This window comes from Mobula birostris, chromosome 5 (genome assembly GCF_030028105.1).
Source record: "Mobula birostris isolate sMobBir1 chromosome 5, sMobBir1.hap1, whole genome shotgun sequence".
Classification (NCBI taxonomy): domain Eukaryota; kingdom Metazoa; phylum Chordata; class Chondrichthyes; order Myliobatiformes; family Myliobatidae; genus Mobula; species Mobula birostris.
In genome coordinates, this window is record NC_092374.1 from 89,495,202 (window position 1) to 89,517,181 (window position 21,980).

The 21,980-nt window shown below is 44.2% G+C and overlaps 1 protein-coding gene across 2 annotated transcripts in view; it reads right to left on the reverse strand.

Moving 5' to 3' along the window:
- Positions 1-867: 867 nt before the first annotated feature.
- LOC140197856 (AP-1 complex subunit sigma-1A) overlaps positions 868-21,980 on the reverse strand; it is a 110,606-nt gene continuing 89,493 nt past the window's right edge. For both annotated transcript variants that reach the window (XM_072258378.1, XM_072258379.1), the window contains exons 3-5: positions 14,363-14,471; positions 9,296-9,433; positions 868-5,464 (exon numbers count right to left, since the gene is read on the reverse strand). In XM_072258378.1, coding sequence (XP_072114479.1) covers positions 5,417-5,464; positions 9,296-9,433; positions 14,363-14,471 — 295 coding nt within the window. In that variant the 3' untranslated portion in view covers positions 868-5,416. The remainder of the gene's footprint in view (positions 5,465-9,295; positions 9,434-14,362; positions 14,472-21,980) is intronic.

The following is a 21,980-nucleotide window of genomic DNA, read 5'->3' on the forward strand; positions in this document are numbered from 1 at the left end:
TACTGAAGCCTGAAGTTTGACTAGAAGGCAAAAAGTTGTGGCCTGATTGGCAGAGCCCTGATTCTGCAAATCTCTGCTGGGGAAGCCAATGGTGTAATGTCTGCATATCCACGAGTCAGTTGGAGCCTAAAGGCTGAACATGGCCTGTCCTGGGCTTAGAGACTGTGTACGATGGTGGGTGGGAGGCAGGAACAGGGCTTGTTTTGTTGGTTGAGATCTGTGTTATTCTGCTGAGTACCGTGGACATGGTATGTTGACGGCTCCTCCAAGAGGACCACAGCCTTGACTTGGTTTGGAGGTTTGTGTGCCTCAAATGGCCCAGAGAGCTAGCTTGGCTGGAGTCACGGCTTTACGTTTTGTCTCTTGGTAGGGTCACCCATGCCAAACAGATCAAAGGATTGAGGTCAGACTAAGAGTGGTCCACCGGTCCTCCAGGTTTGGGGGTTCAGCAGAGGGCTAACGACTCTGACTGGACAAACAGAATTGTTATGGAAACAGCAATGAAGAATCCTTATACATCTGAGTGCAATGGTATTCCTGAGTCTCCATGACTGACAGTAGTGAAAACCAAGAGGAAGCTACTGCCACGATGAAGAAAGCCCTGAACATCGCTAGAGATGGAGGACCTTCACTGCTGCCCTCAACACCAGTGGTGTAACGGGCAGTAAGGAGTAAGAGGATGTTGACGTCAGAATGTGGCAACACTTGTGGCCCGCCTCCAGCACATCCGTCGGTGTGCTGGTTGTTAACGCAAACAACGCATTTCACTGTATGTTTCGATGTACATGTGATAAATTTGCCAAACACATTTCATTAAAATAAGAAGACACGATGGTTAAATAGGAATAAGAACACTGATGCATGAGCTGTACCTGTTTAATGTTTAATAAATAAAACATCAAATTTCACAGATATACTGTACATGAATATTTTCACTCCACAATAGTCCAAAAATAAACATTCAAAATTCCAGATAGAAGAGAGGTATGGATTGATTAATCTGAAATCTGACATCAATCTGGATGCAAAGTCAGTGGTAGTTAAGTGTGCAACATGCAGTTGCCTGCACTGAGCTTTCATTAAGTCACTTCCAAGATCTGGCTACACTGGCTTCAGTGAAATTAACTGTCAGAAAGAGTGTACAAAATCATGACAAATTTCAAATCTAGTTACTCTCCTCTGCCTCAATTTCTTATTTAAGGCAGTCCACAGAACCTTTCCAGCACAGGAGGCATTCCTGTTAAGTTCTGTCCCCTCAGCATCCTCCCACCACCTCTGAAGTCTCACGATCCAGGGTAGCTAGTTCAAAGCCCACCACGGCATCTGGGTAGCTTAAACTTAGTTAATTAAACTACCAATCATTAAAACCTACATGATTTACCAATGTTGCTTAGGGAAGGGAATTTGCTCCCCTTACCTGATACAGGCTCTGAACCCACAGACGTATGGACACTGTTCCATCAGTCAATGAGATCATGGTTGTTTTGGCCTTTGTCCCAACTGCACTGTGCAGTTTGATCCTGACCAGCCCTGCAGCCCAAAAGCCCTTCTCTCCCTTGAATTAACCTGCTGCTGCTTGGGTGGAGAAAGTCCACAGGCTTTACAGTCCCTTGAAGAAATTCCCCACCCCTGTCTAAAATAGGCAACTCATCATCCTCAAATTACCTCCTCCCAAGGGGAATCAATCCTCTGGGATTTATCCTCCCATGCCTTTCATTCCCCTTAAAGTCCAATGAATGGGCTCTGCTAAGTAATGAACAAGCTCAGTCTTCTAGTTAATTTTGTTCACAAGTCAGACTCGACACAAAAATCTCTCAACATGGTAACTGGAACTCCCCTTGTATTGAACGGTACCAAAGCACACAAGACTGATAAGAAAGACCTAACAATGAAGACAGGCAAGAAACTAATTCAGCCATCGGGCTTTTGAATTTAATATAATGGGAGTTCATTTGGATGTCCATATTCATAGCCTGAAGATGGCCTATAATCAAGTTATTTCCTCCTCAGGCAACCCCTTTATTTCAACAATGCCCCTGATTCTTAGATGTCCCTTAAACAGAGCAGTAAGCTCAAAAGTCCTATGCCATTTAGGAAGGCACCCATCTCTCTCAAATGAATAAAAGGAGATGCAGTCACCAGAATGAGACACCAAACCAGCATAAGGTGGTCAACACAAAGGGATTTCGTCATATCCTAGACCGGAGGTTCCCAACATTTTTATGCCATCGACCCCTACTGTGAACTGAGGCATCTGTGGACCCCGGGTTGGAAACCCCCGTCCTGGACCTCAGTGATGTGGAATTTCAGGTAAAACAAAAAAAAAACAAAAACAAAAAAAAAAAATGCAAGCTCTCTTCTTAAATGGATGTGGCATCCGGTTTAGTATTTTTTCACAAAAACAGGAAACGTGAGTTGTACAAGATGTCAGTTTTCTTTAAAATGAAGGGACACCAGTTTTGAAAGGTCACATAGTGCTAGTCATGTGATTTCATAACTTCTTTTGCTGTTATTGTTGACTGGCTAATGTCAGGTTGGATGAAGAGAGGACAGGACAACCTTGTGGCGTGGGAAGGGACAATTCCTAAGTGTGTGCCTCTGGAGATATCCGAGAGGTCACGGAGGAAGTGGATTTTGCCTCTCTCGAATCCAAAGGGTGACTTGCAAAACATGCAAGATGGTTTGTCCTAAAGTGAGTTATGGGAAGTTTGAAAGGAGCAGATGCTCTCCGATGGGTGGGCAGGACTTAACCTTCTGATAGCTACACCCATGTGCTCTGTCCACTGATCTGTCTGTGGCTGAAGGTCAAAGGATGTACTCTGTGGTGTAACTGCAAGGACACTGTAAAAATGCTGGTAGGCTGTGCAAGCACACAGCTGGGAGAGCATACCTGCTGAGTTGGAGGCCTTTACCGATGTGTGATTACAAGCAAAACTAACAGAAAAAAATGCACTCTCTCATCTTAAGTGGACATGCCATCAGAAGTGTAGAATTTTTACAAAAAAGGAGCATCAGGTAATCTGGATCAAATTACTTTATACGCTGAGCAGCCAAGATGGTCCCAGCAAAGGACAAGATGTGGCTTCAATGGGTGGCAAATGCATGAGTTTGCAACAGTGTAGGGGAGACCCTGACTCAGTTTTAGACAAAAGATACAAGGTGAAAGCAGAGCTTGTGAAAGGAAACTTGATTGACACTGGCTAATGTAGGGCTTCAATAAAAGAACTGAGGAGATTGCTGAGGTATTCAATGGGCCAAGTGGTCTCTTCCTGTGTTTTTACCATTCTCAGACCATTCTATCCCTGCCAAATGTAGTGTTGTTGTAACCTACAAAACATGGTAGCCAGGTAGTGCTGGAACAGACAAATGTAACAATGAATGATCTAATGATAATGGTTCAAGCAGCTCCGCCCATGCAGTGGGAACAAAACCCCATCCAGCTCACTCAAAGTATTTAAGCAATCTTCAGATGATGTTACACTGTAGTCCCTCTCGCCCTCTCATACACACAAAGATAGACACAGACAGACACAGAGACACACAGGGAGAGGGAGAATGACACCCTCATCATTAAAAAACAGCAAAACCAAATCCCACATAAATCAACTGGAAGATCCCCAATTGAGCATCTCACCAACTGTTCAAACTACAGTAATTATTTGATCCTCGATTTTCTGTCTCCGTGAGCTTAAAGAGTAAATATTATGTCTCCCTTCCCCTTTCTGGTGATATAGATCCCAGCAAAAAGTTCTACCTAAAGGCTTGTCAAAAATATTTCGCATAGATATACAGTCCTGATTGGCACAGTGTTTGGCCAGACTCTTGTGAATTATTTTGCCATTAACATGCCGGTATACTGGTCAGTTCTGCTCAACAACAGGACTCCCCTCCCCATCCCATACAGCAACTCCATCATCTTCACCCCACCCACCCCGGATCAGTTCTCTCCATTAATACTAGTCAGAGAGAAACACAAGAAAATGGGCCCTTCAGCCCATCCAGTTTACACACTCAACCAATTCTACATTAATTTTAATATTTATTCTCCCCACATTCCAATCAATGCCCCCCACCCCAGACTCTACACCTCGTCTACACACTGTGGGAAATTTACCAAGGTGAATTAACCTTTCGACCTGCACGTCTCTGCGATGGGGGAAGCCCACATGCTTATGGGGAGAACGTGCAAACTCCACACAGACAGCAACAGAGGTCAGGATTGAACCCAAGGTCTCTGGCGCTGTGAGACATCATTCTATCTGCCACTGTGGAATGTAGCGGGTGGCTCCTGTATTACTGACAGACGGAGAAAGGGAATGGGAACGTCACTCCTCACACCTCCTGATTCCCATGCCCACAGGCAAACACTTCAGAAACACTGTTGAGGCTAGTCAGTGGAAGTGAAATCAAGGAAGTGTGAAAACCCCTTCCATTGTTTTTTTTTGTCACACTCTGGAAAATGTATACAAGAAAATAAATTGACTTTAGCATTAGCCTCTTCACTTATGGAGTACTTGAGCAAGGGTTGAAAATCCTGTGTATGGATCTGTAATAAAACCTTCCAGTCCTGGTTTTACATTCCCCAAATCATCTCTCCCACTGATCCAGTTCAGGATTTGCATCATTCCCCAATTAACTTCTCCCAGTGATGCATTTCTGGTTTTACATTATTCCCCAATTGACCTCTCCAACTGATTCAATTCAGATTGCACATCATTCCGCAATAAATCTCTCCCACTGATCCAGTTCTGGTTTTGCATCATTCCCCAAATCACCTCTCCCACTAAGGATCCAGTTCTCCTTTTGTGTCAGACTTGAAACAGCTTGACCTACTAGAGAATCCAGCTAGGTTTCAACACCTTCCCAAATGAAGGGCCTCGACCTGAAACACTGATTGTCCATTTCTCCCCATTGATGTTGCCTGACCTGCTGAGTTCCTCCAGCGTTTTACGTTTTGCTCCAGATTTCAGCATCTGTAGTCTCTAGTAACTCCAACACTTTCCCCACCTTCTTAATCCCACTACAGATCCGATCCTGGTTATGTGGCATCCCCCAAATACACCTCGTTAATAGCACCAACACCTTCTCCAACGTCCTCTGCTCCGGTCCTGGTTTTGTACTATCCCTTCCCACTAATGACAGTAACCCCAGTTTGCCCCCACCCCAGTCTTGGCTGCCCCATTTTCTCCAGCTGTGGATGCAGAGCAGATCGCTGGCTCCAGGTTCTCACCATCTGGAGAGCTGGATGAAACCAGAGGTTGGGCGAGAGGGTATTTGGGGGTGCAGATTTCGATCATTTATTTCAGACAGACAGCGACGCCAGACAGCCCAGATTACACAGCGTTTAGTGTTTTTTTCCCCTTTGCTTCCCCCCACCCTAACTGAGCAAGATGTCCCTTTTGAAGTCCGCAGCGAGCTAAGCCAAGCCCATCTCCTCCAGAACACTGCGAGGCGACTCATCGTCCTACAGACAGAAATAGAGATCAGATTAAAATCCAATTTAACACAACCAGTAAAGTGCCATTTGTAATTCAGATTCATTTATATACTATATCATGTATACACTGAAACATATAATGAAATGCATCATTTGCATTAACAGCCAGCACAATGTAAGGATATGCTGGCAGCAGCCCACATGTATCACAACCAATATAATAATTAGTATCATTATGTGATGTACTGTATGACGAGGGTGATCATGGTCTCATGACCATGATTGCTCTTGGCAAAGTTTTCTACAGGAGTGGTTTGCCATTGCCTTCTTCTGGTCTGTGCCTTTAAAAGCCAGGTGACTCCAGCCGTTATTAAAATCAGAACCTACTGAAGGGTCTTGGCCCAAAACATTCCTCCAGTATTTTGTGTGTGTTGCCACAACTTATGGTCCCACTTTCCAGAACTCTACAACACACACTAAGTGCGAGAGGAACTCAGCAGGTCAGGCAGCATCTATGGAGAGGAATAACACGTCGATGTTTCAGGCTGAGACCCTTCTTCAGGCTGAAATGTTGACTCTTTATTCCCTGGATCTCCAGCACCTGCAGAATCCCTTTTCTTTATCTCCTCAACTCTTGTTCTCAGTATGTTTTTTCACACAGTTTGTCAACTTTTACAGATTGATTGTCTGTCAGTCTTTGTTTATGTATAGTTTTTCATAAATTCTATTGTATTTCTTTATTTCCCTCTAAATGCCCGCAAGAAAATGAATCTCAGGCTAGTATATGGTGACTTACGTGTACTTGGGTAATAAATTTACCTTTGACTTTTGAAAACTTGTTTAATACTGAAACTACCTTGTTTTGATCTTGTACTTTATTGTTTACCTGCACTGCACTTTCTCTGTAGCTGTTACACTTTATTCTGCAATTGTTTAACCTTGTTCTATCTCAATGCACTGTCTATGAAGCAAATGCGATGTTAGCATCCATTTTGAGAGAACTAGAATATAAACGCAGGGATGTAACGCTGAGACTTTATAAGGCACTGGTGAGGCCTCACCTGGTATATTGTGCGTTCCTTATCTAAGAAAGGGTGTGCTGTCATTGGAGAGGGTTCAAAGGAGGCTCATGAAAATGATTCCAGGATTGAAAGGCTTATTATATGAGGAACATTTAATGGCTCTGGGTCTGTAGTCACTGGAATTCAGAAGAACGATGGGTGACCTCACTGAAACCTTTTGAATGTTGAGGTTAGCATTCATTTCGATATAGTGGATGTGGAAACGATGTTTCCTGAGGTGGGGGAGTCTAAGACTAGAGGACTCAGCCCCAGAATAGAAGGGCGTCCTTTTAGAATGGAGATGAGGAGGAATTTGATTATCCAGAGAGTGGTGAATCTGTAGAAATCGTTGCAACCAGCAGCTGTAGAGGCCAAGTCATTGGGTAAATTTAAGGTTGAGGTTGATTGATTCTTGATTGGTCAGGGCATGAAGGGATATGGGGAGAAGGCAGAAGATTGGGGATGAGAAGGAAAATGGATCAGCCATGAAGAATATGGCAGAGTCAATGGTCTAATTCTGCTCCTACTGTACATCTTATGGTCTCATAGTCTAATGACTTGATCTGTATGAACAGTATGCAAGACAATCTTTTTATTTCAGTACATGTGACAATTGTATAGGAAAATAAGCTATCTGTGATCTTATTGGTGTTCTGGATAAGAATGTATAAGGCAATGATAGCAAGTTTGCAGATAACACTAATTTAAGTGGTGTCAATGACAGTGAAGTTGGTTATCAGGATTCATGGAGGGATCTTGACTTGCTGGTTAAGTGGGCCAAGAAATGACAAATGGAGTTTAATTTGACCAAGTGTGAGGTGCTGCTTTTTGCCAAAGACAAATGACTGGAGAGCGTTCACAGTTAACGGTGGGGTTCTGCGATCTGTTTCTACAACAGAGGAACCTAGGACTACAGGTATATGGTTCCCTGAAGCTGCGTCATAGGTGGACAGGGTGGTGAAGAAGACCACTGGCACAATGGTCCTCAACACTGAGTATAAAAGTTGGGAGGTTATATTGAAGCAAGACGCTGGAGGAATACACCAGGTCAGGCAGCATCTATAGAAATTAATAAACAGTCAACGTTTCAGCACGAGACCCTTCTCTAGGACTGAGCAGGAAGGGGAAGGATGCCAGAGTAAAAAGGTTGGGGGGGGGGGGAAGGAGGATAGCTATAAGGTGATAGGTCAGGTGGGTGGGGAAGGTCAATGGCTGGAGAAGAAATCTGATAAGACAGGAGAGTGAAGGGAAGGAGGGGACTCAGGGAGAAGTAGTAGGTAGGAGAGAAGTAGTAGGTCAGAGTGGCGAATAGAGGAAGGGGTGGGGGGGGGGAGAGGTGATTTTTTTTTACCAGAAGGAGAAATCAATATTCATGCCATCAAGTTGGAGGCTACCCAGACAGAATATAAAGTGTTGCTCCTTTACCCTGAGGGTGGCCTCATCTTGGCACAAGAGGTGGCCATAGAGCAACATGTCAGAACTGGAATGGGAATGGGAATTAAAATGTTTGGCCACAGGGAAATTCCGCTTGTGACAGATAGAATGGAGGTGCTCGATGAAGTGGTCCCCCAATTTACGACAGGTCTCACCAACGTAGAAGAGTCTGCATCAGGAGCACCAGGCACGATAGATGACCCCAGCAGATTCGCAGGTGAAGTGTTGAATGGAAGTTGTACAAGATGGTAGTGAGGCCGCATTTGAAATGTTGCATTCAGTTTTGATCACCCTGCTGTTGGAAGAATGCCATTAAACTGGAAAGAGTTCAGAGAACATTTACAAGGATGTTGCTGGGACTTAATGGAGAGAGGTTAAGCTTCAGTAAACTTAGTTGGTAATTTAGTCAAAGAATTCCTATATAGATCTGCAAACCATACAAGACAGTGAGTGATCCTTCATTAAAACCCAAGGCAGGTATCTTCTCTATGGTGCTAACACACTGCTACATATCCCCACCATTCTGTTTACCATCACAATTATGATCAAGGTAAATGAACCATGAAAGAGCTGGTTTTGTAGAAAGGCATCATCCACATTCTCATTAAGACGAAGACTGTGTAGGCACTATAATTTAATTGGTGGTGATTGAATGTCTTGAACCCAATTTGTACTGTAATTCTATTGTAATAATATTTAACTTTTAACTGTCTCCTTGCCTTTAAAGAAAAAAGAAAAATAGTTTTTGTGTGTGAGAGAGAGAGAATAAGGGAGAGTGTGAGGATGAGAGTGTGGAAGGAGGGTGGGGGTTGGAGGGGTGGCGCAAGGGGTTTGAGAGACTTTTTTTTTCCAGTTGTTGTTGCCGTTAATTGTGTGGTGACACTTGCAGGCTGCCTCAGCACATCCTTGGGCTTGTTGATTACAACAATGAACAGCATAGCATAGTATAGGTCCTTTGGTCCACGATGTTATGCTGACCTTTTAACCTACTCTAAGATCAACCTAAACCTTTTCTCCCACACAGCCTTCCATTTTTCTTTCATCCATGTGCCTACCTAAGAGTTTCTTAAATGCTCCCAATCTATTTGCCTCTGCCAATAACCTTGGCAGAGCTGGTGGTGGTAGCCCTGTTTGTTGAAGCAAACAATGCAATTTACTATATGTTTCAATGTACAGGTAATAAATAAATCTGAATCTGAATCTGCTCTGAGGTGGACCACATGCCCAGAAGCAATGCCTCAGCAGTGCAAAATGGGCTTCACATCGTTCTGACAGTCTCCAACCTCTGGCAGCAGCCGGACTGACCAGCATTTCCAGTATCCCTGTTCCTTCACTTCCCCACTGGCACCACGACCACACTTACCTCCTGCATGAGATCAGCCTGCTCGATGGCCTTCAAGACATTCTTCTTCGAAGTATCCTGAATCTCTCCACCCATGATAAATTCATCCAGAATGAAGTAGGCCTTCTCAAAGTTGAAGATTATATCCAGTTCACACACCTGGAAAGTGACAAGTGTATGGCAGCAAGGTGAGACTAGTAATCCAGGTGAGGGGCATTACCCCTGCCATCAGGAGTTCAAATCCCACCACGACATCTAGGGCAACTAAGTAATTAAAAAAAAGCTTTATTTGTTCAATGGTTCATGGGTTCAATTCTTCAATTTATTATCAAAGTATGTCTGCAGAATACAACTCTGAGATTTCTCTTCTCCAGGTAGCCATAAAATATGGAAAACCATAGAAGTAGTTGAAAGAAAGACATCAAACCCGCCTGTATGAAAAGAAAAAGAAACAAAAACTTGCAAACTCCAACCCCGCCCCCCCCCACAACACTTCCCTCGCACAAAAACTAACAGATCACCCATATGGAGAAACAAGATCAAACCCCTAACCCCCCAGCCCGCTAATTGGCAGCACGAAAAAGAGCATTGAACTGAAAGAGGTCAATATGAACTACAGTCCAATCTACAAATCTCAGAATTTTGATAACATCTCCGAGAGCATCATGACATGGCGGCCTCTCCGAGGGCAGTGACTCGAATTAGTACCTCTCCAAGTGAAGCGACTAGAACCAGCAGCCCTTCATGTCACATGTACTTTGAAATATACAGTGAAATGTATTATTTGTGCCAATGACCACCAGATACTGAGGACGTGCTGTGGGCAGCCTGCATGTGTCACCTTGCTTCTGGCACCATTGTAGCACGCCCACAACATATTAATGCTAACCCAAACGTTTTTGGAATGTGGGAGGTAAATGAAGCACCTGGAGCCCATGCGGTCGCAGGGAGAATATACAAACTCCTTACAGACATCAGCAGGAATTGAACAAAATCACTGTCCTTTAAAGCATTACACTAAGCACTATGCTGATGTGCCACGCTTTCTGGGAAGGACCAATGACTCCAGACTCACAGCTGTGAAGTTTGGAGACCACCATAATCACCTTCTCCAAGTCACCATGGGAAGGGACAACACATACTGGCTTCACACAGGTCAGATACATTCAGTAAGTGAATACAGAAAACATACAAGTTAGGGGCGGTGAAATACTGGGGACCTCAGTTTCTCCACGCAACTAACCCCTGACAGCTACCAGACACAGCATGAGAAAGTACATGGAACTATGATGCTGTGGCTATTACTGAGGCTTAGCTGTTACACGGCCAAGTATGGCTTCTAGATGTTCTGGGGTTTAGATGTTTCAAAAAGGGACAGGGAGGGAGGTGAAAGATAAGGGGAGTAGGGTTGCTAACTCAGAAAGGAAGGATATTGTGGAGGGATTGCCTACTGAGTCAGTGTGGGTAAAAGTCAGAAATAGGAAGGGAGAAGTCACTCTATTGGGAGTGTTCTATAGACCCCACAACAGCAACAGAGGCACCTGAGAGCAGATCGAGAGGCAGATTTTGGAGAGGTGCTTAAATAATAGGGTTGTTGATATGGGGGGCTTCAACTTCCCTAATATTGATTTGCACCTCCTTTGTGCAAAGGTTTGGATGGGCAGAATTTGTTACGTGTGTCCAGGAAGGATTGCTATCACAATATGTAGACAGGCTGACAAAAGGAGAGGCCATTCTGGATCTGGTGCTAGGTATTGAACTAGGTTAGATGTCAGATCCCTTGGTGAGTGAGCATCTTGGAGACTGTAACCACAATTCTCTGACCCTTACTATAACCATGGAGAGGGATAGGAGCGGATGGTATGGGGAAGTTTTTAAATTGGAGGGAGGAGATTTATGATGTTGTTAGGTGTGAACTTGAGAGCATGAAATGGAAATTGATGCACTCAGGGAAGTTCACAACAGAAAACGTGGAGGTTGTTTAGGGAGCATTTGTATGGGTGCATTCAGATGTCCCACTGAGGCAGGGAAAAGATGGCAGGGTGGAGGAACCATGGTTGATAAGAGATGTGGGACCTCTAGTCAAGAGGAATAAAGAAGCTTACTTAAGGTTTAGAAAGCAAGGATTAGATGGGGTAGACTCTTGAGAGTTAAAAGGTAGCCAGGAGGGAGCTTAAGAATGGACTTAGGAGAGCTAGAAGGGAGCATGAAATGGCCTTGATGAGTTAGATTAGGGAAGAACAGGAGGATGACTACAGTGAGGGTAGGACTGATCAGGGATAGTAAAGGGACCATGTGCCTGGTGTTAGATGAGGTAGAAGAGGCCCTTAATGAAAACTTTGCTTCAGTATTCATCAGTGAGAAGGACCTTAACATTTGAGAGGACAGCATAAAGCAGTCTGATATGTTGGAACATACCGACATTAAGCAAGAGGATGTGCGAGAACTTTTAAAAAATATTAGGATAGACAAGTTCCCGGGGCTGGACAGGGTATACCCCAGGTTACTATGGGAAGCAAGGGAAAAGATTGCTGAGCTTTGGCAATGACCTTTGCATCCTCACTGGCCAAAGGAGCAGATTGGAGAGAGGCAAACGGTATTCCTTTCTTCAAGAAAAGAAGGATAACCCTGGGAATTATAGACCACCAAGTCAAACTTGAGTTGTGGGCAAACTATTGGAGAAGATTCAGAGATAGGATTATGAGAGGCAGGTCATGCCTAATGAGCTTGATTTAATTCTTTGAGGATGTGACAAAGCACATTGATGAAGGCAGAGCAATAGATGTGATGCATAAGGTGTTTGATAAGGTTCCCCATAGTAAGCTCATTCAGAAAGTTGTGAGGCATGGGATCTAGGTAAAGTTGGCAGTGTGGATACAGAACTGGCTTGTTCATAGAAGACAGAGTGTGGTAGTAGATGGAATGTATTCTGCCTGGATGTTGGTGACCAGTGGTGTCCTGCAGGGACCCCTGCTCTTTGTGACTTTTGCGAATGACTCAGATTACGAAGTGGAAGGGCGGGTTAATAAGTTTGCAGTTGACACGAAGGTTGTGGCATTGTGGATAATGTAGGAGTTTGTCGTTGGTTACAATAGGACATTGACAAGATGCAGAGCTGAGCTGAGAAGTGATAGGTGGAGTTCAAGCTGGAAAAGTGTGAAGTAATTCATTTTAGAAAGTCAAATTAGAAGGCAGAATACAGGGTTAATGGCAAGAGTCTTAGTGGTTTTGAGGAACAAAGGGATCCCTTAAAGTTTCTGTGCAAGTTGATAGGGTTGTGAAGAAGGCATATGGTGTATTGGCCTGCATTAGCCGAGGGATCAGGTCCAAGAGCTGCGAATAATCTGGCAGTTCAATCAACCCTGGTTAGACCACACTTGGAATTTTGTGTTCAGTTTTGGTCACCTTATTATAGGAAGGATGTGGAAGCTTCAGAGATGGTGAAGAGGATATTTACCAGGATGCTGCCCAGATGACAGAACATGGCTAATGAGGAAAAAATGAGTGTATTAGGGCTTTTCTCTTTGGAGTGAAGGAGGATGAGAGGTGACTTGATAGAGGTGTACAGGATGATAAGAGGCATAGACTGAGCGGATAGCCAGATATTTTCCTCAGGGTGGGAACAGCTAATACCAGAGGGCATAATTTTAAAGTGATTGGAGGAAAGTTCAGGGGAAGGAGTTCGTCAGAGGTAAGATTTTTTTACACTAGAAGTGGTAGGTACACCCGACAGTGTTCAAGATAGAGTCAGATATGTTAGAGCTGTTTAAGAAACTTTTAGATAGGCACAGGGGTGATACAAAAATAAAAGGGAGGGGTGGCTATGCAGGAAGGAACAGGTTAGATTGAGCTTAGAGTAGGTTAAAAGATTGGCATCATGTGCCGAAGGGCCTGTACTGTGCTGTAATGTTCTATATTCTATAAACCAGTACGTTGAAGCAGAGTACGTTACAGTATCGAGTTTTGTTGACTTTGAAGTCTCTCAGGACACCCCAATTCAGTCCCTCCATTATAATTATGGCTCTGAAACAGGTGATTTTGGTCCTACATAGTCACTGGACTACAACCCAATCACCTGCACTCTTTCTACATGATCGTCCCTCCCATCAGGCTGTTGCTGTTGTTCCTTTCCACACCTTGGGTGGCAGCCTTGCAGTTTCTTTAGCATTTTTATCTGTTTTTTATGAGGCCGAGTTGCCAGCTCAATGCTCAACCCAGTAGGGATGGAAAGTGTGCAAGAAGCCGGCTGGGTGCAAACCTGGGACCAATCGCCTAGAAGTCTGGTGGAGATGTCACTACACCACTGGCCATCAGGTAGAATGTATAAAAGCCTGAAAGCACGTACTGTCAGGCTCCAGACAGCTTCTGTCCTGCTGTTATAAGACTATTGAATAGTTCCCTAGTATGATAAAATGGACTCTTGATCTCAATCTATCTCATTATGGCCTTGTGCCTTATTGTCTGCTTGAATTGCATATTCTCTGTAACTAACACTTTATTCTGCATTCTGCTATTGTTTTTTCCCTTGTACTACTCAATGCATTGTTGTAATGAAATCATCATGTGCAAAACGTGGTGAACTGGTTTATTATTGCCACGTACCAACTTAGGGTGGCAAGGTGGAGATACATCTCTAACAAAGAAGGTGTAAGGCACCTTGTCAATGTCCCGTTGTAACCAACGACAAACTTCTACACTATCCACAATGCCACATACAATTCCACTGTATGTGTGTGTGTGTGTTTAGGAACGGGGCTTTTCTTGCTGGTGTAGTTTTGTGGCTTGTTGTATTCTGTGTTGTTCTGCTGAGCATTGTAGGTATACTATGCTGGCACTGGAATGTGTGGCAACACTTGCAGGCTGCCTCCATCACACCCTGGGGTGTGTTGGTTGTTAACGTAAACAACACATTTAATTGTATATTTCAATGTAAAGGTGAAACATAAAAATGAATCTGAAATAAGTACTCTACTTTCCTATGTTCTCTACTGAGTAACTGTGTTCCTTTGTACCGGCTCCTGTAGTACAGCTAACTGAGTCAGCAGCACCCACTCCAAGCGGTAGAACAACAGACACAGAACTACTTACACTGCCGAAATATTTGTCTAGAAGCTCCACGTAACGGTGGATGAGCTCCAAGGTCAGGAGTTCATTGTCTTGATCTTCAATTGCACAACAGAAGTACAGACTAGCATACCTGGACAAAAAATGTCAATATTTAGTCATAGTCATACTTTATTGATCCCGGGGGAAATTGTTTTTTGTTACAGTTGCACCATAAATAATAAATAATAATAAAACCATAAATAGTTAAATAGTAATATGTAAATTATGCCAGTAAATTATGAAATAAGTCCAGGACCAGACTATTGGCTCAGGGTGTCTGACCCTCCAAGGGAGGAGTTGTAAAGTTTGATGGCCACAGGCAGGAGTGACTTCCTATGACGCTCTGTGTTGCATCTCGGTGGAATGAGTCTCTGGCTGAATGTACTCCTGTGCCCAACCAGTACATTATGTAGTGGATGGGAGACATTGACCAAGATGGCATGCAACTTAGACAGCATCCTCTTTTCAGACACCACCGTCAGAGAGTCCAGTTCCATCCCCACAACATCACTGTCTTTACGAATGAGTTTGTTGATTCTGTTGGTGTCTGCTACCCCCAGCACACAACAGCAAACATGATCGCACTGGCCACCACAGACTCGTAGAACATCCTCAGCATCGTCCGGCAGATGTTAAAGGACCTCAGTCTCCTCAGGAAATAGAGACGGCTCTGACCCTTCTTGTAGACAGCCTCAGTGTTCTTTGACCAGTCATTTAATCATTTATGAAGCATTTCTAAAGAGAAATATCTTTATTGTCATTGTTGTGGAGCAATGAAACACAGTTTAGCGGCTCAACGTTTGCAGCATGACAAAGAATATATACATAAAATAAACTCTAAAACCTCAGGAGTGCAGTCCAAAATTAATAATATATGGATGGGGGGGGGGGGGGTAGGACTATTGCACACCTGTCATTCCTGGAAGTGTGATGCATTTAGCTGCCGCCGTCTTAGGAGGGGGGCAGGAGAAGGGAAGGGGGTGTTATACATTTCACTGCTTGTGGGTAGAAGCTGTTAAGGAGTCTCTTTGTTTTCATCCTTAATGCTCTGTATCTCTTCCCAGAAGGTAGAGGGGAAAATAGGTGATGTCCAGGATGAGTGGGATCCTTTGAAATACAAGAGGCCTTCTTTTGAAGTCTGCCAGTATAAATGTCTCTGAGGGAGGGTAATGTGCCAATAACCCGCTCTACTACCTTCACCACCCGCTGCAAGTCCTTCCTGTTCTGTTCTGTGCAGCTGGCAAACCACACTGCACAGCGATACGTCAGGAGGCTCTCTATAGTTGTCCGATAGAAGTTGATCAGCAGGTGATGAGAGAGGAGAGCGTGCTTTAGCTTCCTTAGGAAGTAGAGCCTCTGTTGGGCCTTCCTCACCTGATAAGAGACATGGGCAGTCCAGGTGAGGTCAGCCGAGATGTGGACGCCGAGGAACTTGAAACTCTCTACTCTCTCCACCTCTTTCCCGTATATGTGCAGAGCAGAGTGCTCGACGCGCTTTGATTTCCTGAAGTCTACTATCAGCTCCTTGGTTTTTGTGATGTTCAAGTCCAGGTTATTATGACAACACCATTCTGTCAAATGCTGTACGTCCTCCCTATAGGCTGTCTCATCACAGTCTGATATGATACCTATTAGGGTGGTATCGTCAGCAAATTTGACAATGGTGTTGGTGGAGTGAATGGTAGAGCAGTTATGGGTGAAAAGAGAATAGAGGATGGGGCTGAGAACACACCCCTGCTGTGTACCGGCGTTCCATCTCTTTTTTCCCCCACTTTCTTACATACAATCATTACAAATCTATGTGCCTATTTGTACGGACATATATATAAATGCATACACATACATTTTTTGGTTTTTGAGGAGGATGAAAAGAATATCATGGACATCTAACAAGGATGTCATAAACAGAACAAACACAAAAAGAGAAATAATGTATGAGATCATGAAAAGGCAACGTAACTTCATTGGACATGTGATTAGGAAAGAGGAGTTAGAATGCACGGTAATTATGGGAAAGATTGAAGGGAAGAAAGCATAAGGAAGACAAAGACAGATGATGATGGAGGCAGCAGCCAGAGAATTGAAAATGAATACCAATGAATTGATCCACTCGACCCGAAACAGGAGTGTGTGGGCCATGGCAGTCAAAGCTCAAACTGGGCATGGCACCTGATGATGATGATGATGATATACATGAAACTAGGTGTGCATAGATAGTCATACCTGCACATAACATACAGGAAAATATACACTTGCACATACATGTGCATTCTTATACTTTTGCCTCTGCATACACTTGTATTCCTCCAAGAGGACCACAACCTGTTGTTGGGTTTGAAGGCTTGCATGCCTCAATGATATGGAGAACTAAGCCGGCTGGAGTCAGGGCTTTATGCTTTGGCTCTTGGTAGCGTCACCACTGCCAAACAGGCCAGACTAAGAGTCGTCCTTTGGTCCGCCAGGTTCAGGGATTCAGCTCAGGGCTAAGAACCCCGAATAGCCAAAAAAAACTGTTATGGAACCAGCAGTAAAGAATCCTTCTATATTGATAGTGTAGACAGACAGAGAAGGAGGACCTTCACTGCTGCCCTAAACACCAGCGGTGTAACAGGCAGCAAGTTAGTTAAGTAAATACACTTGTGTTGTGGATTGTGGACTCTCACATTTCTGATGAGTTCTAGTTTTCTGGTCGCTCCTATTTTTGATGCTAGTTTGAGTGATTCTGAATCAGGGTGACTTGCTGAGCTGAACTCAAATATGCCTTTTGACTATGTCTTTCCTATTCTGTGTTTCCACTCATTTGTTTTGTTGCCATTTGCACAATTTGTGTTTCTTTTAGTGTGTGGGAGGTGGGGTTGATGCTTTTCTTTAAACTGGTTCCCTGTTTGTCCATGGGGAAGATGGGTCTCGGTTGTACACTGCATACACACTTTGATAATAAACGTACATTGAACTTGAATTGGACACTTTCTCCCCTTGGTTAGATTTCATATATATTTTTTTTGAACTTTGGAGATCAGTATAAACTGTGTAGTCTGAGTTGTGAGGTAGGAAACATCAATTAAAAAGGAGGAAGGGTACTTGCAAATGGCCGGCATGAAATGGTAACAATTGTAGATGGCCAGAATAAGACAAAAAGAAAACTCAAACCAATCCTCCTGAATTATACAGCAACAAATTGTCCTTGCAATTTATTCTTCAATAACTGGAATTACTCAGTGTTCAGAATAAGCCTTGCACAAAATAAAATTACTCAAAACATTGTAAACACAAGAAAATCTGCAGATGCTGGAAACCAAAGCAACTCACACAAAATGCTGGAAGAACTCAGCAGGTCAGGCTGCATCTATAGAAAGAGTAAAAAGTCAACATTTCAGGCTGAGACCTTTCTTCTCATCATGGATTGATGATTGGTTATCCATCGTATCTGATGACGACAGGAAACCCGTGTAGCAGTGTTTTGTTTAAAGTGGAAAAGCCATTGCACTGGGGCAGTTCCACTCTCTCGGCCATGGAAGTCTGGGTCCAATGCTACAAGTAGTCATCACATCTGGGGGCTTCAGTGGTTGACCATGACGTCTTCTGTGCCTTGCCATGCTCTTCACTTTCCATGATCCTTTGCAGAACTGCCTTCCTGGCCATTGAATCTCACTGTTAATAGCACTGGATGCCTAATGCCCTTGCTAACAAGAAATGTAACCAGACTTCCTAAGTAGGCAGAGACAGGAGTGCTGCAACTTAGAGCAACAAACAAAACGCTAAAGGAACTCAGTCAGGTCAGGTATTACCTATGGGCAGCAGGGAAAAAATGTGCCAATAAAGGGTCTCAACCTACATGTTGATTGCCCCCTTCCCTCCATAATAGTCCTGCTGAGTTCCTCCAGTGCTTTGTGCATTGGACCAGAATCTGACCTACTGAGCTCCTCCAGCATTTTGTGTGTGTTGCTCAAAAGTTTCTACTAACTTTATTGTGATCATTCAATTGCTCTACACTGCTGCACCAAGCTACTTGATCCCTGGCAGAGAAACCGATAGATTTCAGTGTTCCGGAGTTAAGCCTGGTTTATACTTCTGCGTTAACTGGACGCCATAACCTACGCAAGTGGCCTACGCACGTTGTGAGCATTTATACTTGTGCGTTGGTGTGTCTGCGTCGCTCTGCAATTCGTGCACGTCACGCATGCGGACACACCTGCCCGTGCAAGGCTTCATGGTCATGGTAGTCTTTCTCGGGGTAAACAAGAAGCGAGCATCTTTTTTCGTAAAAACGAAATGTGTCCTCCATAATTTCAGAGGTCTGTAAAGCTTTATGGAAAGCATCGCAGCCAGAGTTCCTTCCCTGCCCTTCAGTCGCCCAATGGGAAGCTATTGCAGTGTAGGAGGAAATGCGATGCTATCAAGTGGACCAATTACAGTTCTTATGGTCTGTGTTGCCACGACATGCGGTTACATTTTGGGAGGGGTGCGCGTTGCAGCAATGCAGGCTCTCCCATTGAGATATGCGTCGGCTTTGCGTAAGGTTTGCGGCAACGCAGTACCTACGGCGATGCGTTGATGCAGAAGTAAAAATCAGGCCTTAGTGAGGAAGAAAGTTAAAATCAGTCAGTATAATGGTTTTTCACTTTTTTGAGGCCCAACATGAAAATGAGTCAGTGCTGAATAGCTTTGGCAGTCAAGGTTACAGTGTTATAAGTTAAGATTAGCTTTATTTGTCACATGTACAGTACTTGTACAAAAGTCTTTAGCACATACATATACTATATAGCTAGGGCGCCTAAGACTTTTGCACAGTATCATACATGGAGCAGAGAGTGAATTTGTAAATCTGGTGGGAGCAAAGGATGTTGCGAATGGCAAGGGTGGAGCACTGTGGGACAGGTGTGGAACAGGTGCCAGGGGCAGGGAGGTGGTGGCACAGGTACAGGCACACCCAGCCCTAAGACACCAGGGAAGGTCATTTGAATCCAAAAATGGTTTATTGATCATTACAGAATGTCCCTCTGGTTCTTCCCATTCCCTCCCCCTTTTCCCAACTATGATTCTCCTCTCCCTGCTGCCTTCCCTCTCTCAGTCCACAACAGAGACCCATATCAGAATCAGATTTTTCATCACTCACATATGTCATGAAATTTGTTTGGCTTTTGGCAGCAGTACAGTGCAAAACATAAAATTATCACAGTAATAGCTAAATATATGTGCCTAAGACTTTTGCACAGCACATGTACATCAAAACATACAGCGAAATATGTTGTTTGCATCAAATCAAATCAGCTAGGATTGTGCTGGGCAGCTGCCAAGTGTTGCCATGCTTCCAGTACCAACACAGCATGCCCAGAAATTATTAACTCTAGCCGTCTTTTGGATATAGGAGAAAACTGAAGCACCCAGAGGAAGCCCACATGGTCACAGGGTAAACATACAAACTGGTACTGTAATAGCGTTACGCTAGCTGTTACTACCATGTTGCCTCACAATGTTGAGAGTGGATATCTGGTTTGTGCAGTATTGAGAGGGCATTCCATGGAGTTACAGAGGAAGAGATGAAGTCCTGGGATCAGAGGAAGAGAGATTAAAGATTTATTTATCACAGATATTGCAAAACTCTTCACAGCATTTAAATTGTTGTAGAACTTGCCATAGCCAAATAACTACCTGCCCTTCTTTGGTCTATCACTTGTCACCACTCCCTAGTGCACCAATCACCTCAGACCCCCAACTCACTACTACCCAATCTCCTCATTGTACTGGCCATTGCCCCTCTCCAGTCTTAGTCCTGATGCAGCGATCTGGAAAGAAAATACGCCAGCAAACAACATGACCAAGGGCGACATCCTCAAGACAGTTCACAGAACGCCTTCTTTCACTTCTTGTATGTCATGGTTCTGCTGCTGTTGGAATCTGTGATATCCATTTTCGTGGTGCGTTTTTGGGCTGATTGAGCGATCTGGCACTTTGCTGTCTCTGAGAGGGCTTTGAGCGGCCTGAAGCCAAGAAGCCTGGAAATGGGGCATGAGGCTTTGAGCAACTCCATTTTTTGCCAATCTTGCCCATTAGAGTGTCAAGGAACATTGAAATTACTGAGGTGAGTGCAGAAGGTGAGCAGGTGTTCAGCGCCATCTACCAGCCTCTCGCTTGCTGCTGCCCAAGGAAGGTGTCTGCGTATGATGTTCTCTCTCTCTTTCTCACTCACTGCTCCTGAAGGAAGGTCCCTGCGTTCAAGTGGTCTCTCTCCCTCAATGCAGTTGAAGGATGTGCCGGACCTCTGGGTCTTGGCTAAGGTTTAATTCACATGGTGTGTGGATTGGACTCTGTAGTTCACATTATGATGTGCCTCTGGTTGCCCCTTTTTTGTTGCTATTTTGGGGGGGATTTTGTTCATGGCAGCCTGCAGATAATGAACTGAGCTGAACTGAATATGCACTCTTTTGATTTTGTGTTTTATATTCTGTGTTCTTTGCTAATATTTTTTGTTGCCATTTTGTGCAATTTTTTGCGCATGGGGGGATCTGATACTTTTCTTTGAGCGGGTTTCATGGTTTTTCTTTGTTTCATTGCTGTCTGTGGGAAGGTGAATCTCGGGGTTGTATACTGCATACATACTTTGTATACTGCATACACTCCTGTCAACCAGGAGCAGTAGCAATTCCTTTTCTCCCATAGGTAATGCTTGACCCTTAGTCGATGCTTAGTAAGGGTGACAAAGGTTACGGGGAGAAGGCAGAAGAATGGAGTTGAGAGGGATAATAAATCAGCCATAATCGAATCGGTTGAATGGCCTAATTTTGCTCCTCTGTCTCCTGGTCTTATCAGATTGTGTCGATTCAGAATGCCGTTTGCTTGGATGAATCTCTCCAATATTCCTGCTGGAATCAGCCACCTTCTACCCAAGGGAAGGGGCAGAGCAGGGCTTCAGATTCCTGTTGCCCTAGAAAGACAGCACCTTGGACAGCGCAGTGCTTGCTCGATGCTGTTCTGAGAGCTCAGATTGGGCTGTGCAGTGGAGTGTTTGTACAGGGGCACAAACCCATGAACCTGAGGAGGAACAAGACCACAAAGGGGTGCAAAAGAAGACGAGGAGTGGTGGGTGGAGCACAGGGGTTCTGTGCTACAAGTTGAGCACACTGAATGCTCAGCCTGTGAAAGCTCTGCCAAAACACAACTTAAAATGAAATGCAGAAATCAATGCTAGTGGATCAATTAGGACGTACTTCCCATCTCTGTCAAGCTTTGCTGCTTCCCTTCAAATCCCCTGCTGGGACAGAAAAGCGCCACAGTCAGAGATAGATATCACTGTCTGATCAATAATTGCTGGAAAGATGTGGTTAGAATTTCCTAACTGCTGCACAGCAAAGCCAAACCTCCCATCTCGCTCTGACATAGATCCAGACCAAGGCTGTTGTCTCCTGGAGATGGGTACACAACCAGGCTGGGGCCGAACAGCCCCTCGAGGACCTGGCTGAATTGCATCTTAACTTCAGCTACCTACCTGCCAGTTTAATACCCCCCACTCCCCAGGTCTATTTGCTTGATTTCAGATTGTCACAACCCACTGGATGAAGAGCAGCTTCCTGACATCTGGTGTGACACAGTGGCAGTGTGG